This window comes from Canis lupus, chromosome 30 (genome assembly GCF_011100685.1).
Source record: "Canis lupus familiaris isolate Mischka breed German Shepherd chromosome 30, alternate assembly UU_Cfam_GSD_1.0, whole genome shotgun sequence".
In the NCBI taxonomy this organism is placed as follows: Eukaryota; Metazoa; Chordata; class Mammalia; order Carnivora; family Canidae; genus Canis; species Canis lupus.
In genome coordinates this window covers 17498342-17514324 of record NC_049251.1, presented here as the reverse complement: position 1 = coordinate 17514324, position 15983 = coordinate 17498342, and the positions used below count along the sequence as shown (strand labels likewise).

Below are 15983 nucleotides of genomic sequence, written 5' to 3'. Positions count from 1 at the left end.
AGAATAGCCACTGCTAGAATTGTGGGGAGCAGGGGGCATAAATACCCCAACTAATCTCTCTCTTTTCTCTCCAATCTCTGACCAGTCCCTCCCATGGAGTGAATTCAGCCTGAAGCTGAAGTGGGCTTGGGAGCTAGGTGATACTGTCCAGAAGAAAACCTCTTGGGGCACAGAATAAGCAGACAATGCATATCAAGTTTAGATGCAGAGAAAGATTAGCTAGCAAAGTCCACTCTTTTTGCCCCCTAGCATCTATTCCTGATTTTTATTTAGATGGAGAAACTTTTATCTCCAGCACAGGGGAAATGCAGATTCCTGTTTGGCATTGTGTCATTGTGTAATGATGCCAGCTTAGTCATGGTCCTACTTGGAACCTGAATTGAAGCTGTTGCACTCTCAGTACTTGTCACAGTTGGAAAATCAGGGGAAAGAAACAATGTCAAGGAAAGCTCTTATAGCCCCTGCTTCTACAGATAGTCACAGAGCCTGAATTCAGTAATCATAGTTTCCTCCTCTCACCACCAAATTCTACATTCTCTTACGCTCTTGTCAGCACCTTGGGTATTTGTCTTTTTTTTTTTTCTTTTTAAACCTGGTGGGGGGGCCTAAACATTAGTGTTCACATTTTCTTTGAGTAAATGTCCAGTAGTAGTGGAATTACCGGGTTGGGCAGTTTTAGTGCTGTATTTCAAACAATCAAAATAAATGCAGAGAAGTCCTTGATGAACAAAATGACAAAATTTTAAATACAGATCCAGCAGTGCCACGATGAGCCACATTGAAGCCTGTGGCAAAAGGAAGCCTCTATAAACATATGTTTCTGTAATTTCTTAATGGTTAATTTTTTACCAGAACATTAAAGTAGTTGAAAATTAGAAGTAAGTATATTAAAATTCATGGTATTCTTTTAAGTTTAAATGTTACTTATGCCCTAAACAGAATTTATTATAATTTTATTTTCTTGGCTTTCATGAAGGCAAACACTTCAATAATGTGATCAAAATTTACTTCTTTGCTAATCCAGTTTTCAATTGAGATTTGTTGGATATAGTGAGAGAGTGAGAGAGTAACTTTGAAATTATGTTTGGTGAGTGTAAATTATTAGCAAGAGGTATGCGTATAGTCCCTGAACCGAAAATGAATTAAAAGCAAAAGGGAAACTGGAAATACATGAATTATAAGATGTGATATTCTTATTGGAAAAAATGCCTATCAAGTAAAGATTACAGAGATTGTGGGAATCTGTATTAGTTTCCTACTGCTGATATAACAAATTGTCACCATCAAATTGGTGACTTTAAAACAATACATTTACTATCTTATGGTTTTGGAGGTCAGACATTCTAAAACCAAAGTGTTGGCAAGGCCATATTCCCTCTGGAGGCTGTAGGGGAGAATCCATGTTCTTGCCCTTTCCAACTTCTCCCCCTGTGTCGCTTGGCTGGCTCATGGCTCCTTCCTCCTTTTTAAAGTGAGCATCAGAGCATTTTCAAATCTCTTTCTCTGGCCTTTGTTTCTCTCTCTGAGTCCTTCCATACTTCCTCCTTCTTATAAGGACCATCATGATTATGGTGGACCCTTCTATCTAATCAAAGATAATTTCCCATCTCCAGACGTTTAATTTAATCACACACAAAATCTCTTTTGTCATGTAAAGTAACATATTTACAGGTTCTAGGAATTAGGATGAGAACATTTTGGGGGCCGTTATTCTGACTACCAAGCATACTAATTTCACATTCAAAATGGAGGTATAGGGATCCCCGGGTGGCGCAGCGGTTTGGCGCCTGCCTTTGGCCCAGGGCGCGATCCTGGAGACCCGGGATTGAAGTCCCACGTCGGGCTCCCGGTGCATGGAGCCTGCTTCTCCCTCTGCCTGTGTCTCTGCCTCTCTCTCTCTCTCTCTCTGTGTGTGACTATCATAAATAAAAAAAACAAAAAACAAAATGGAAATATGAAAAATTAACTTAATTGTTTTAGATTTTGAATTTTTAGCTGGAGAAAAGTTAATCTTGTTTTTCTTTTTTTAAGATTTTATTTATTCATGAGAGACACAGAGAGAGAGGCAGAGACACAGGCAGAGGAAGAAGCAGGCTCCATGCAGGGAGCCTGATGTGGGACTCGATCCTGGGACCAGGATCACACCCTGAGCAGAGGGCAGCCACTCAACTGCTGAGCCACCCAGGCGTCCCTAGATAATCTTGTTTATAAAATGCAGCTACTGACTTGCAGTCTTGTGGAAAATTCATCTGAAAAAGTTTTAAGTGTCATGCAATGTCCATAATTTGTAATATAAAATCAACATTGTGTTTGGGTCTTCTAAAACTGATTCACAAATTTTGCTTAATGCAGTTTTATTCAAATTTGGAAGCAGACTTCAGAACTTTAAAAAAAAACAATACTAGTCATAATGTTGTCCTGCAAAAGAAATTTCAGTAAGCTGAAGTTAATTAAAAATAATTTAAGGAGGCACCTGGGTGGCTCCTTCAGTTAAGCATCTGACTCTTGATTTTGGCTCAGGTTATGATCTCAGGATTGTGAGATTGAGCCCTACATTGAGCTCCACACTGGGTGTGGAGCCTGCTTACGTTTCTGTCTCTCCTTCTCCCTCTGTCCTTCCTTCTCCTCCCTCTCGGGGGAAAAAAAATTAATTAATGAAAAAAATTATTTAAAATTGTCATTCAGTTAAGAGACTGCCAAATAGGGAAGTTCTCTGTAGTTAAAACAAGATAAGCAAAAAGTAGATTTAAAAAATATTGCTAAATTAGCTCCCACTAAATCCAGGAAAGTAAAATAGTCATTAATCTTATTTTGGTATAAATAAATTTAAGCTTAAAATAATATTGTGAGTTTTAATACACCTTCTTTTCAATTTTTCAGTAGTTTTCAACCATTTTAATGTTCTGGAAAAAAGCCATTAAAAATACATAAAAACATGTCTCAGCTCTAATATGGCTCACTGAGGCATTTTTTTCTTTTTAGTTTTTATTTAAATAATCTCTATGTCCAATGTGGGACTCAGACTCATGACCCCAAGATCAAGAGTCACATGCTCTTCTGACTGAGCCAGTCAGGTGCCCCATAACGCTGTTGAATCCTATATTTAAAATTTTGGTATTTTGTTCATTATAAATTTTTTTGCATTACTTTTGATTTTAAGAAATACTGCATTGGGAAGCCTGGGTGGCTAAGTCAATTAAATGTCTGACTTGTCATTTCAGCCTAGGTCAGAGTCTCATGAGTTGTGAGATTGAGCCCCATGTGGGGCTCTGCACTCAGCAGGGAGTCTGCTTGAGGTTCTCTCTCCCTTTCCCTCTGTCTCTCCCCCAACTTGCACAGGCATGCCCCCCTCCTCTCTAATAAATAAATCTTTTAAAAATACTGCATTAAGGTATTATTTATCTTGATTATTGATTTTTTGGCACCTCCTTCCCCACCCCCTTAATTTTCACACCTAAGGTGAGTACTTCATTCACTTTATCCTAATTCTGGCCCTATCTTCTGCTGTTAAAAGGGTTCTTTTGTTGGAGGTAAAGTTGAGTAAGATCCTGTAGTGTTGAATAAGGCATTTGGTAAGGCCTTAGTCACAGTGCTAGCAGCAGAGTTGTGGGCAGGAAAGGCAAATCCTTACCTAAAATGGGTATCCCTGCAAGGAGATTGCAACTTTGATTTCATATTAGAAGCACTGAGGAGTTTGTAAAATGCCTGTGATCAGATTATACTCTAGACCAATAAAGCAGTCTCTGTGAGTGAGAGCTGAGCAGCAATGATTGTTAAAGCTCCTCAGGTGATTGAGTGTGCAGCCAAATCTGAGAACCATTGATCTATGTCAGTACATATTAAACTTCAGTATGTACAGGAATCATCTAGAGATTGTGTTAAAATGCAGATGTTTTAGCTTCCGGGCCTGAGAATTGTATTTACAGAAAGCTTCCAGACACTGCTGTTGTTGTTGGTCCATTGACCACACTTGAGTAGCAAGGATTCATGGTGTGTTAGAGGTATTCCAGTATTTTAACCTCACCACCTGTAGGCCAGAGTTGCATCCAGATTTCAGTTAACAAACCCAGCAGACAGATGTCTGAGATAACACTTCAAATCCTGAATCTTGGGTGAATGTACCCAACAATAAATTCAGCCATACCCAGCCATGTATTTTGCCTCCTTGGTCTAATAACCATAGAATCTGTTCTCATACATGTCTCTGGAATTCTGCTGATACAAATTGGAAATATCCTTCAACCCCAGAGTATATGTTGTTTTTCCAGAGCCAATCTTGTATTTATATCCCTAGGCTAAGCTGGGATCTCACCCCTCTTACCAGCCCAGAGTTCATAAATAATAGAGGTGATATAGAAGAGAATGGGCATCTCCTTGTTAAGTAACTGCTTCAAGTGAAGTTACTGAAAGGTTTTTATGCAAGGAAATCCTGTTTGGAAGGATAGAGAAAGGACTGCTTTTTTCAGCAGAAAGGTTTGGGAGTTTGGGGACTCATAGTTAGGCTTCCCATATTCAAACATCTTCATCTCAAGTTGCAGAGTCCCACTTCTTCTCAACCATTGCCCATACCTTCTAACTGGCAGCGTTGTACTTTTACTTGGCATTGCACATCTGCAGACCTTACACATGGGCGTTGGGCCAAATACCCAGCCGTGTCTGTCTTGGAGCTTTAAGATTGCAAAATGAAGGCATGTTAAAAGAACCAGATGCCTTAAAATAATATGCTATTTAGCTAAACGCTGTAGAATTTTCTACCTGGTTAATTTTAAAAATGAGAATAAGAGTATAGAAATTTGAAATTTTTTTTGAATGTATGAATTGCCATTGCCAATCAGTATTTAGAGGGGCCTTGAATGTCTCAGATGCTGTATCATACTCACAATAGATTCATAAATTGTTGATCATTCGCATTTTCTGTTTTTTATTTACAGAAACTTATTGGAGAAGTGTTTAATATTGTGAGCCAACAGTCTACTGCGCGGCCTGGCTGCATTATTGAACTCGACGCAATAACCAACCAAGTAAAAACATGCTTGTGAATGGAGATATTAATGTATTCTATTCCAGAGTGCTTTATGTGCATATATTTCGTTGTCAGAATAATTCTCTTGTTTGATACTAAATATAGCCAGCTTCTCTTGATTTCCACAGTAAAAATCTAATGATTTAGGAATTATTCTCCAGATGAATTATATCTGTAGCCTTGTTTCCTGTTTAAAGGTCATTTAATTCAGGCAGGGAAACCATAAAGGAAAATACAGTACAGCTGCATAGAGGCTTGGATTGTGGTTTCCCTTTTTACGTTATTCCTCATTTCAACTCAGCTGATAGTTCAATTCAGCTTTAGTGTTTGCCTTGCTAGGCTGAATATTAGATATTTTTATGATATCCAGTAAAATTCAGCTGAAAGTGGGATCCAAATATACATTTACTTTCCAATCACAGGTCTTTTTTGTAGTTACTGTTCTTCCCCAGAAAATACCTAGGAAATGGGGAGAACCCTTCTCTCTACAGTAAATTCATAAATCCCTTTCTAGTTCTCAGGATATTTGTTTCTTCAGGATCATGTTGGTGACCTAAAGGATAGACCTAATGTATTTATTCCAAATAAAAAAAAAAACAAGATTGTTGTGAGGAAGTTATACCAGTATTTTTAAACAAGGAAATGAAGAAAGAGCTGACCATTTTAAAAAACAAATATAATTGTGTTATTTTTTTCCCCATGGTGCCTGGTACATTCTGTGGGTGAAAATGTAATAATTTTCACCAATGTAGAGAAATTACCATGTCAGCTCTTGGCAACAGAAATGTGGCTGCCAGACTCAAACTACAAATGCCTCCAAGGAAATCCTTAACCTGTGATTTCCTTTTTCCACTCCATAGGGATATGAGAGAAGAGTGGATTGTCTTCATTCCCATAAAGGCCTTGATTTTTAGTGGGCTGGGTGCTAAATTCATCTCCCACTTCAGCTTCATCTCTTCACCAAGGGTTATTAACTGAGGCCACTCTTCACTTAGCATTATGCCTTTAACTTCATACTTGTTCAAGAATTTTCACCCTCTAGTTGTGGCTGTCTTTAACACAAGGATTGGTAAACTGCAAGCACTGATAAATGGCTTAGGCTCGTAAATTACAAAGTTTAAAATACATTCTAGGTTTGTGTCTAGTGTGCTGTATGATTTCTGTCTCCGTAAAGACCTTACCTTTCCCTTTTCATTTATTTTTTTCCTTTGGGGAGGTGACCCAAATGAAAAGATTTTTGGTTTCTATATAGAGAAACATAAAAATACCATATAACTTTCATAAAACTTCAGTGGGTTAACCTAATACTACAGTCCTTTCATTTCTGTGTAGTTTGTAAGGAGGTTGATTTCCTTTATTCTGTAAGATTTAGCCCACTCATCCAGTGCTTCCCTTTCCTAAAATCTGTGGGGTAGCCATCTAATTGTCTTGACACACTTCCATAATAAGATTTAGTTTTTCCTTGAATTTCAGCTCACTTTTGTAATTGTAAGCGGCCATTTGTATTATTTTTACTCTTTTTCTCTGTGTTGTTAAAAAACGTGCTCACATAGCATAGCAGTAGCAGCTGACAGTGTTGTCTCATCCATCCTTCTAGAAATTCTAGTTACTTACATGTAAATACATTAATCCAGAGGTGTGTCACCCAACCCCAACTGGCTGTCATAGGGCCCCTCACAATTTCCACTAGACAGTCAGGGAATACTTTGAGGACTTTTCTGGTTTTCCTTTTCTTTTTTTGGTTCTCAAGTGGAATTAGAAAACTAAGGGAATCCTGTACTAGTTGCCTCGTAACATAGCATAGTGCTCTCCAGCCATTCATGAGACCTAGTATTTTTTAGCTCAGAGTGGTGTAGATCACTTGTCGTGTGTGTGTGTGTGTGTGTGTGTGTGTGTATGTGTTTAAAAGCAGATCTGTTGATTTTTTTTAAATTAAAGCTCTTCAATTCTGCCACTGGCTATCGTATCTTTGAAAGCGATTTTCTCTGCCCAGGTGATTCTAATGATTTTTTCGTTGTTGCTTTTTCCTTTCTAATTTGTCACTTGATAAAGAATAGAAATTATTAGTTTATTTCTTCTACAATAGTGTTCTTGGGGAGGTGGTGGGTGGAGGCAGGGAATTGAAAGATTAAATTTTTTTTTCATATTTGTAGTGTGGCTCAAATACACAGTTGCTTCATGTGTTTCAAGAAGATTTCATTATAGGATACAAACCACATAAGGAAGATATGGAGAAAAAGGAAACAGAAATATTTTTTCAGCCATCACAAGGTACTTTTAAGGAGTAGACTTGAGTTTGATACTTTAATCCTAAAAAATGTCCTCCAAATTCTTATTGAGTATGGATCTATATTATCAAAAGTCATCACTCTTGTAATTTTTAGCAAATAATATCAGTTCTTTAAAAATTGCTTGTTTGTATGTGAAGAAAGCATTTGGATGAAAATTACATTTTGAAAGAGAGTTTTACCAATGACATAGACTTTTGCCAAGAAAATATTATTTTTGAATCCTAGTTTGTTTTATTTTTATTTTTTTTTAAAGATTTTATTTATTTATTCATGAGAGACATAGGGAGAGAGTCAGAGACACAGGCAGAGGGAGAAACAGGTTCCCCATGGGGAACCCAATGTGGGACTCGATCCCAGGACCCCAAGATCACACCCTGAGCCAAAGGCAAAAGGCCAACCACTGAGCTACCCAGGTGTCCCAGTTTAATTGTTTTAAAAAGTAATTTTAAGTGTTCAATCTTACAATTAAATTATCTCTTATTGGTATTAAGTTCCCTGTAGTACCTTAAGCAAACTAATTTTAGTGTAAGTTTTTAAAAGTCCCTGATAAATTGATAAAGACCATTGATGAATATATAATGTAAGACATTGTTTTTTATGGTATATCAGGGACCTTAGGTACACTGTGAATTAAAGATACCATCTCACGATGTTGCCCTCTGATATGTATTTGTTTTTTTGTGTGTGAAAGAAAGCAATTCTCCATAAGAGCTTTCAGGAGTAGAACCCATATGATGTTTAGTTTAAACTTTATTATTTAGCTTAAAATGTTCCCTTTAAAAGTTCTAACTTTGTAATTATGAAACAGTCATGTGCTATTTGAATATAGAACATATGTGAACATAGAACAAATAGAATATTTTCTGTTTGAAAGAAGGAAAGATATGTTCTGCTTTAAGAATTCATTTTACAGGGGATCCCTGGGTGGCTCAGCGGTTTAGCGCCTGCCTTTGGCCCAGGGCCTGATCCTGGAATCCTGGGATCGAGTCCCACGTCGGGCTCCCGGCATGGAGCCTGCTTCTCCCTCCTCCTGTGTCTCTGCCTCTCTCTCTCTCTCTACGTCTATCATGAATAAATAAATAAATCTTAAAAAAAAAAAGAATTAATTTTACAGGGAATCCCTGGGTGGCTCAGCAGTTTAGTGCCTGCTTTCGGCCTAGGGCGTGATCCTGGAGTCCCAAGATCGAGTCCCACGTCGAGTCCCACGTCGGGTCCCTGCATGGAGCCTGCTTCTCCTTCTGCCTGTGTCTCTGCCTCTTTCTCCTCTCTCTGTCTCTCATGGAAAAATAAATAAAATCTTAAAAAAAAAAAGACAAAAAACAAAAGGTTTCTAGATCCTTTATCTAATTTGGTTATAGATCATAAGTTTCTAAATAGACAAATAGACATAATAAATTTTCTTGATATAGCTTATATCACAGAATTATATATAGACATTTATGAACAGTATTTCTACCAAATTTATATAGTTAGTGTCTTTTATTTAGTGAAAAATAAGAGTGAATTCTTCTCTGACATGTCTTTACCACTAGTAAGTTTTTCCTTTCATGCATCTTCTTATATTAATAGTTTTCTTCTTAATAAGTTATTCAGTTGTCACATTGTCTTATTTCACTATCAATAGGGCATAACAGGACTGCTTTATGGATTTAAAACATGCTTTTCTGTAATATTTCACCTTTATCTGGTTTGAACTTTTTAAAATGCTTTCCCAAAACCTAGCTACACTTTATCATCTTATTTCTAACAAGAAATTCATGCTAACCTACTAGAGATAATGCTTATAGAAAGTAATTATTTTATCATAATATTTTTAATTGAAAGACATTTAAAATGTTTTTTATTTACCTCCTTTTATATTTCTTTATGTCATTGTAAAATTAGGTCAAAAGATTTCCTAATGCCCTTCTTGGTTTTCCCTTAGATTTTGGTATTCTTCTTGATTTTATAGCTATTTTATTTCTTTAAAGGACTTGATAGGCATATGTTCTCTCTTCCTTGTCCCTGCCTTATTTTGTACTTCTTAAGTTTTAGTTAAAAATTAATTTCTTTTAATATTTAAAAAATTTAAAAATTTTTTATTTTATGTAGGCTTCATGTCCAACATGGGCCTTGAACTCATGACCCTGAGGTCAAGAGTTGCGTGCTCTACCAGGCACCCCTTTAACTTCTCTTTTAATTAAGAAAAATGCCTATTAGAGTACAAAGTTTAAAGATTTTGTTTCACTTGCTTTATCCTATTTCCTTTTCCTTTTTTCTAGAAAAAAAATTATTTATTTATTTTAGAGAGAGTGCAAGCAAGGGGGGTGGTGGGGCAGAGGGAGAGAAAGAATCCTGAAGCAGACTCCCCGCTTAGCGCAGAACCTGATGCAGGGCTCCATCCTACCACCCCAAGATCATGATCTGAGCCAAAATCAAGAGTCGGCTGCTTAACCGACTGAGCCATCCAGGTGCTCCTTTCTGAAATATTTTAAAACAAACCCAACCATCATGTTGTTTCACTCCTGTGTACTTCCACATGCATTTCTAAAAATGACTTTCTTTTTTTTTTCTAAAAATGATTTTTTAAATGAGTGCTGTTATCACATTGATAAATAACAAAATTCCTCAGAATTGTGTAATAACTAGTCCATGCTTACTTTATTCAGGTGTCTCAAAAATGTCAAAAGTTACTTGGTTTTAATTTGTTTGGCTCTATATCCAAACAAACTCTCTACATTGTTGTATTTCATTGTTTAAGGGTATTTTAATCTAAAGTGATGCCCTCTTTATACTCTCATCATGCCACTTATTTGTTTTAGAGAAAGTTATTATATAGGAATTTCCCTAATTACCTACAGTGTTATTCAAACTTTCTCCTATTAGCATATTACCTATGTAGATTTTATTAGATCCAGGTTCAGATTTCTAGGTGATGCTGTGCCCTTCATAGAAGGACATCTCTTAGGATGTCTCATTTTTAATGATACTAGATGCAGAAGACGCAGGTGGTGGTTTCAGTGTAATGTTTGCCACCAATCTGCTATATCATGGTTTCTCCTATTAATGTTGTTGTCTTTAGATCCATTATTTCATTTAAGATCGCAAAATTACATTTTCCTAACTTTATCAATTCTCATTTATTTATTAGCCGGAAAGTATTTGTAAAGAAAGGCTTTCTCTTATCAACTAGAGCTATTTGGCTACTTTGAAATACAGAATTATTTTTAGGAAAGGCAGGTAAGTATTTAGTTCTTTCCCTTTAATTGGGAATTTTAGAAGAGGGAGTTTGTACTCAAGTTATTACCAGGGATTACTGGTGAATATATTATTGTTGTTGTTGGCTTTCTTTTTCTTTTGAGTATCATTATGAATCCATTTTTTAAAAACACTTTATTGAAGAATAATTACATAGAAGTACTTATCACTCATGGATTTTTATGTACTCAGCATATATCAGCCAGTTTTCAGTCATTATTTTTATTGCTTACATTGTCCCATATTAGGCTAGTGAGGGCCCTTTCAAGTTGGTCCTGAGTCCTTTTGTCACAACTTTACTATTTTTACTAGTTTACCTTCTTTCAAGTACCATAAATTATCCTAAGCTTGTGTTGTAGATATCCTTTGCAAGAGTGGAGTTGTCACTCCACATTGTTCTTTTTAATGAGATGTGGTATTTAGAGACAATTAGAGCTCTAGCAGTGCTCATTGCCAAGAGATTGTCGTTACGGATTTTCATTTTTAAGGAAAGATTTGTTTAATATCATTCTTCAGGGAAATGCAAATCAAAACCATAATAAGATATCACCTCACAACTGTCAAAATGGCTAAAACAGAAAACATGAGAAATAGTCTTGGCGAGGATGTGGAGAAAAAGAAACCCCCATATACCCATAAACTATACTATTGGTGGGAATGCCAACAAGCACAGCCATTGTGGTAAATAGTATGAAGGTTCCTCAAAAAATTAAAAACAACCCTGTGGTGCAGTAATCATACTACTTACTGGGTGTTTACCCAAAGAATACAAAAACACTGATTTGAAAAGATATATGCACCCCTGTGTTCATTGCAGCATTGTTCACAATAGCCAAAATATGGAAGCAACCCAAGTGTCCATTGATTGATGAACGGATAAAGAGAATGTGGGGGGAGTGTGTGTGTATACACATATACACACAGTAGAATGTTATTTAGCCATAAAAAGAATGAAATCTTGTCATTTGCAACAATATGGTTAAAGCTAGAGAGTATAATGCTAAGTGAAATTAGCTAGTGAGAGAGAGACAAATACCATGTGGTTTCACTTGTATGTGGATTTAAGAAACAAACAATTGAACAAAGGGAAAAAAAAAGACAAACCAAAAAACAAACTCTTAACTATAGAAAATAGATGGTTACTAGAGGGAAGGTTGGTGGGAGGATGGGTGAAATAGGTGAAGGGGATTAAGAGTACACTTATGATGAGTACCGAGTTATGTATAGAATTGTTGAATCACTAATTGTACATCTGAAACTAATATAACACTGTATGTTAACTACACTAGAATTAAAAGGAAAAAAATACAGAAAGTTTCTGTTTTGTGTAGATTTCATTGTCACATATGAAAAATAGAATTGTCAACAGGGAAAATTATATCCACAGTGTCTTTTAATTTTAAAAAAATGCATAAGATTTCTAAAAAGTCTCTTCTGTACTGCCACTACTGCCCTTCCCCCAATGCATTTAAATTTTTTTAAAATTGTGTTTTCATATAGGAAAAGGAGGATACATGTTTCTTCAATTTTCCAAATAAGGAACTAGTGTCTCATTTACTATGAGAGGCATCCAGTGAAGCTGACTATGCTCTTGCACATTCTCTTCCTCTTTTGCTCTGTCTCCTTCTTCCTCTGTCTCTGTCTCTGTCTCTCTGTCCTTCTCTTTGTTTCTCTTCCTTTTATTCCTTCTGTTTTTTCTTATTCTTCCTTTTCCTTTTTTTCTTATGTGCCCTTTTTTTTCTCTTTTAATATTTAGGTACTCATGGTTTTTTTTAAGTGTCAGTATGTTTTAATAAATTGTATTCATTTTTATTCTTTGATACTCAGATTGTCTCATCTTTGACCAATAGGTATACCTTTGTGTTGGCTTTGGTGTACTTTTGACAGAGTCCCATTAGTCCTTGATAGCTACCTAATTTTTGGCACAAAAATGACATAAAACTCCTACATATCTATTTTTTCCTCTTCCTTCTGACTTGTATACATATCAAGAGATGTTTTTAAAAACTGTCTTTATTTTATTTAGCCCAATGGAAATATGACTTAAATGTACTTTTCTTTTGAATAATAGGATATCGTCCACCACCGTTTTCAGAAAAGTTCTTTCTAGTAGTAATTGAAAAGGACAGTAATAATTACTCTATTCTCCACATGTGGCACCTTCACCTTAAATCTGTACAGGCATGCTTAGGTAAGTAATTATATTATAATTTTATGCACAGGTGAATGTGAAATCATTTTACTGAATATGTTTTAGTTTGGCTAATTCTTTAAAATGAAGATCCAGTAAACTATAAATTGAGTTGCTGGATTGAAGTATGGATATGCCAGACTTTTAATTACAAGATCATAAATAATTGATGAAACAGATTAATTTAAAACCAAACCAGTCTGTGGGCACATTAGACATATTTTTTAAAAGTTTGATCTTTATTTTTTTCAATTAATATTTATTGAATGCTTACGATGACCATGTCCTAGATACTTACTGTGTCTCTATAAATTTGTTTTGCCCATAGAATTAAAATTGTGCTTTTCTGTGAATTAATGCATGCTTTAATCTGACACAGCGTACTTAGCTTCAGAATCACTAAGAGAAGCAGATTTGCTATTATTAAAATACAGTTGAGCATCTGAAGCTCATAAGTAGAACTGTTTTTGTAGAATATTAAGAAATCCAACAGTGATAAGTTACATTAACCATGCTTTTGCTATACACATTCATACTGATTTCTTAGCAAATTAGAAAATCTGTAGTATGAAGCAAAGAAGTTGATCATGGATCCATCTTTTTAGAACAAACTTTTACTTTCTGAGTAAAATGAAAATAATTGTAAAAATGAACTGCACAGATAGCTATATGAAGCTGAATCTGCGTTAAGCTGGTTAACTCAAAATATTTTGTTTTTAAAAGATTTTATTTTTTCTAAGTAGTTGTATAATATAACTGATTTTGTATGCATTAAACATTTAATACAGTCAACTAATATTTTTTGTTCCCTTTGTAATTCATATTATCACATAATAAACAGCAGTTCTGACTGGGCCATGAACTAGGGTTAGAAAAGCCAAATGATTTGATTAATCTTTACCTGTGCCCATTTGAGCCTAATCTTGAGGTAGCAGGAATCCAGAAGTTCTTTCAAAGCCTTTGAAGTTCACTCTTGGTGTTACATGTTGTTTCACAAAAATTGGAAGAGTAGAGTGAACTAAAACCAGCTTGTCATGAAGAGAATTTTTAACCCACCAGAGAATACAGTATTTTCTAGAGTTGGACACAGAGCTGGGAATGGTTCTGAAGAAATTAATAGAGGTAGTGACAGATCCTTGTGGTAGGACAGGAAGAATGTGATACCTTCCATCCTCACTGCTCATGAAGGACGTTTCCCACTGCTGCTCCTCTAAAGCCAGGCCTAGTGTAGAGTTGCTTGCTTACTCGGTTTCTGATAGCAGTAAAAGGTCACAAACAAGATTACAGTAGAAACAAACAAATATGTTCTCTTCAGCTATGACTGAAAGTGTCTATCTTTTGGTTCTAACATTCACAACAGGTTTAACGTAGTGTATGTTGTCATTCACAGCAAATACTTGAATTTATCAGTATGTTGAAAATCCTGGCAGAGAATGAAATTAGACGTTTAAACTTAGATGGAGAAGGAACATGTTGACTACCTTTAAGGTGCCAGGCACTGAGATTAGTGTTTTATACACATGAGACAGACATTATCCCCAGTTTACTAATGGAATAATATTAAGTAACTTGACCAAGTTCCACATCTGGTTTGTCATAGGACCAAGTTTCAAAATCAGGTTTTGTGTCTCTAAGGCCTTTGCTTTTTCCCCCTGCTCTTACTTCCTTTGTTAGCATGAGATATATATTAGAAAATGTGGCTATGAGAAAATAGCCAGAGATTGTGAAGTGAAGCTTGAGGAGGCATACCCTAGTTAGTGGTAGGGCCAGGAGCAGTCCTTTTTTCTGCTGAGAGGCTGATGCAAGCTTGTGGTATCATTCCATTTTATGGAATATTTCTCATCTAGTGGTCTGCCATTCTAAGATAGATTGATATATTTAACATCCATCAGAAGCAAAAGGGGGATTACTCAATATCTCTTAGTATTCTGATGCTTCTTGGGCTATACAAAGCAAGCATCATCCTTGCCTTTGATAAATTAATAGTCTCATGGAGGGGGAAACAAATAAATGTAATTCTGAGTATCCCTTACATGTAGCAGAAGCACAGATAATTGAATCTGCTTAGAGATTTACATTCCACTCTAATGTAAGAGCTGGACTCTTGGGAAGAACCTCCCCCACCTATTTTTTTACAAAAAGGTGATTGTTTAACAGCATGGGAAAAGGACCGATGGGCAGAAAGAGCTGTCCTAGGATTGTGAGGAGTGACTGATTATATACTTTTAAATTTGTGGAGGTGGGGGTAATAAAGATAAAGTAAGTTCCTAAGGAATTAAGGAAATTTGAAACAAGGCTTTTAGGACCTTAGGTTAGCTGCTGTTAAGATAGGGTTACTTTTAGTCTTTAATAAAACATAAACATTAAGACATTAAGGTACCCATGAGTTCCTTGAGAAATGTCATGCTCTGCATGTTTCTGGATTCTATCAGTGGGCTGCAAGCCAGTCAACTAATACTGTCTTAAATTTGTTTAGAACTTTTATTTTTTGTATCTGTTTTTGAAATCATCTTGTTGTAGTGCTTGCTAGTTAAGACCTGGAATTTTAGTGTCTTCTTTGCCACTAGCTAGTTATATGACTGTAGGAAAGTTATTAAGCTCTCCGAACTGAAATTCTTTCATCTACTATGTGAGACAATACCTTGCTATTTCTCAAAGTTTGACTCATGATGCTCTGTTTCAGAAACACCTGGGCTGCTTATTAATGTGGATTTCTGGGGTCTACCCCAAAACAACTATATCAGTCTCTAGATGGTGAGGCCCAAGAATCTGCTTGTTAATAAGTTCCTCCTCAAGCTTTGGATATATGTATGTGAGCATGAGAGTAGGAGGAAGAGGCAGAGGGAGAGAATCCCCAAGCAGACTCCCCACTGAGCATGGAGCCTGACCACGGGCTCGATCCCATGACACATGAGATCATGACTTGAACCTAAACCAACAGTTGGACACTTGACTGAGTCAACAGGCACCCAAGCTTTTGATACTTTTTAAAGGTTGAAAACACTGGATGAAATAATTTGAGTTTTTTTCCTAGTTTTTATGTGTTGGGATTAAGTCTCTGTGATGGAGTTGGTGATGCTAAGAATAAAATAGAAGAAAAATTCTGTCAAAGTAACTGAGTGAAAGTCTGAAAATTGACCTTGTCCCCTAAGTATTTTTAAAAAGCCATGTTTCTTAAATGGTAACAAAATATTCTAGCTAATGTATATAGTAGTGATAGTAATATATTTCATAACTTATC

The 15983-nt window shown here is 35.9% G+C and overlaps 1 protein-coding gene across 1 annotated transcript in view; it reads left to right on the top strand.

The window, feature by feature from the left end:
* The window catches only part of DMXL2 (Dmx like 2), a 152974-nt gene that overhangs the window by 86559 nt on the left and 50432 nt on the right, over positions 1 to 15983 (top strand). Inside the window, 3 exon segments of the mRNA XM_038580419.1 lie at positions 4932 to 5021; positions 7177 to 7294; positions 12623 to 12742. Coding sequence (XP_038436347.1) covers positions 4932 to 5021; positions 7177 to 7294; positions 12623 to 12742 — 328 coding nt within the window.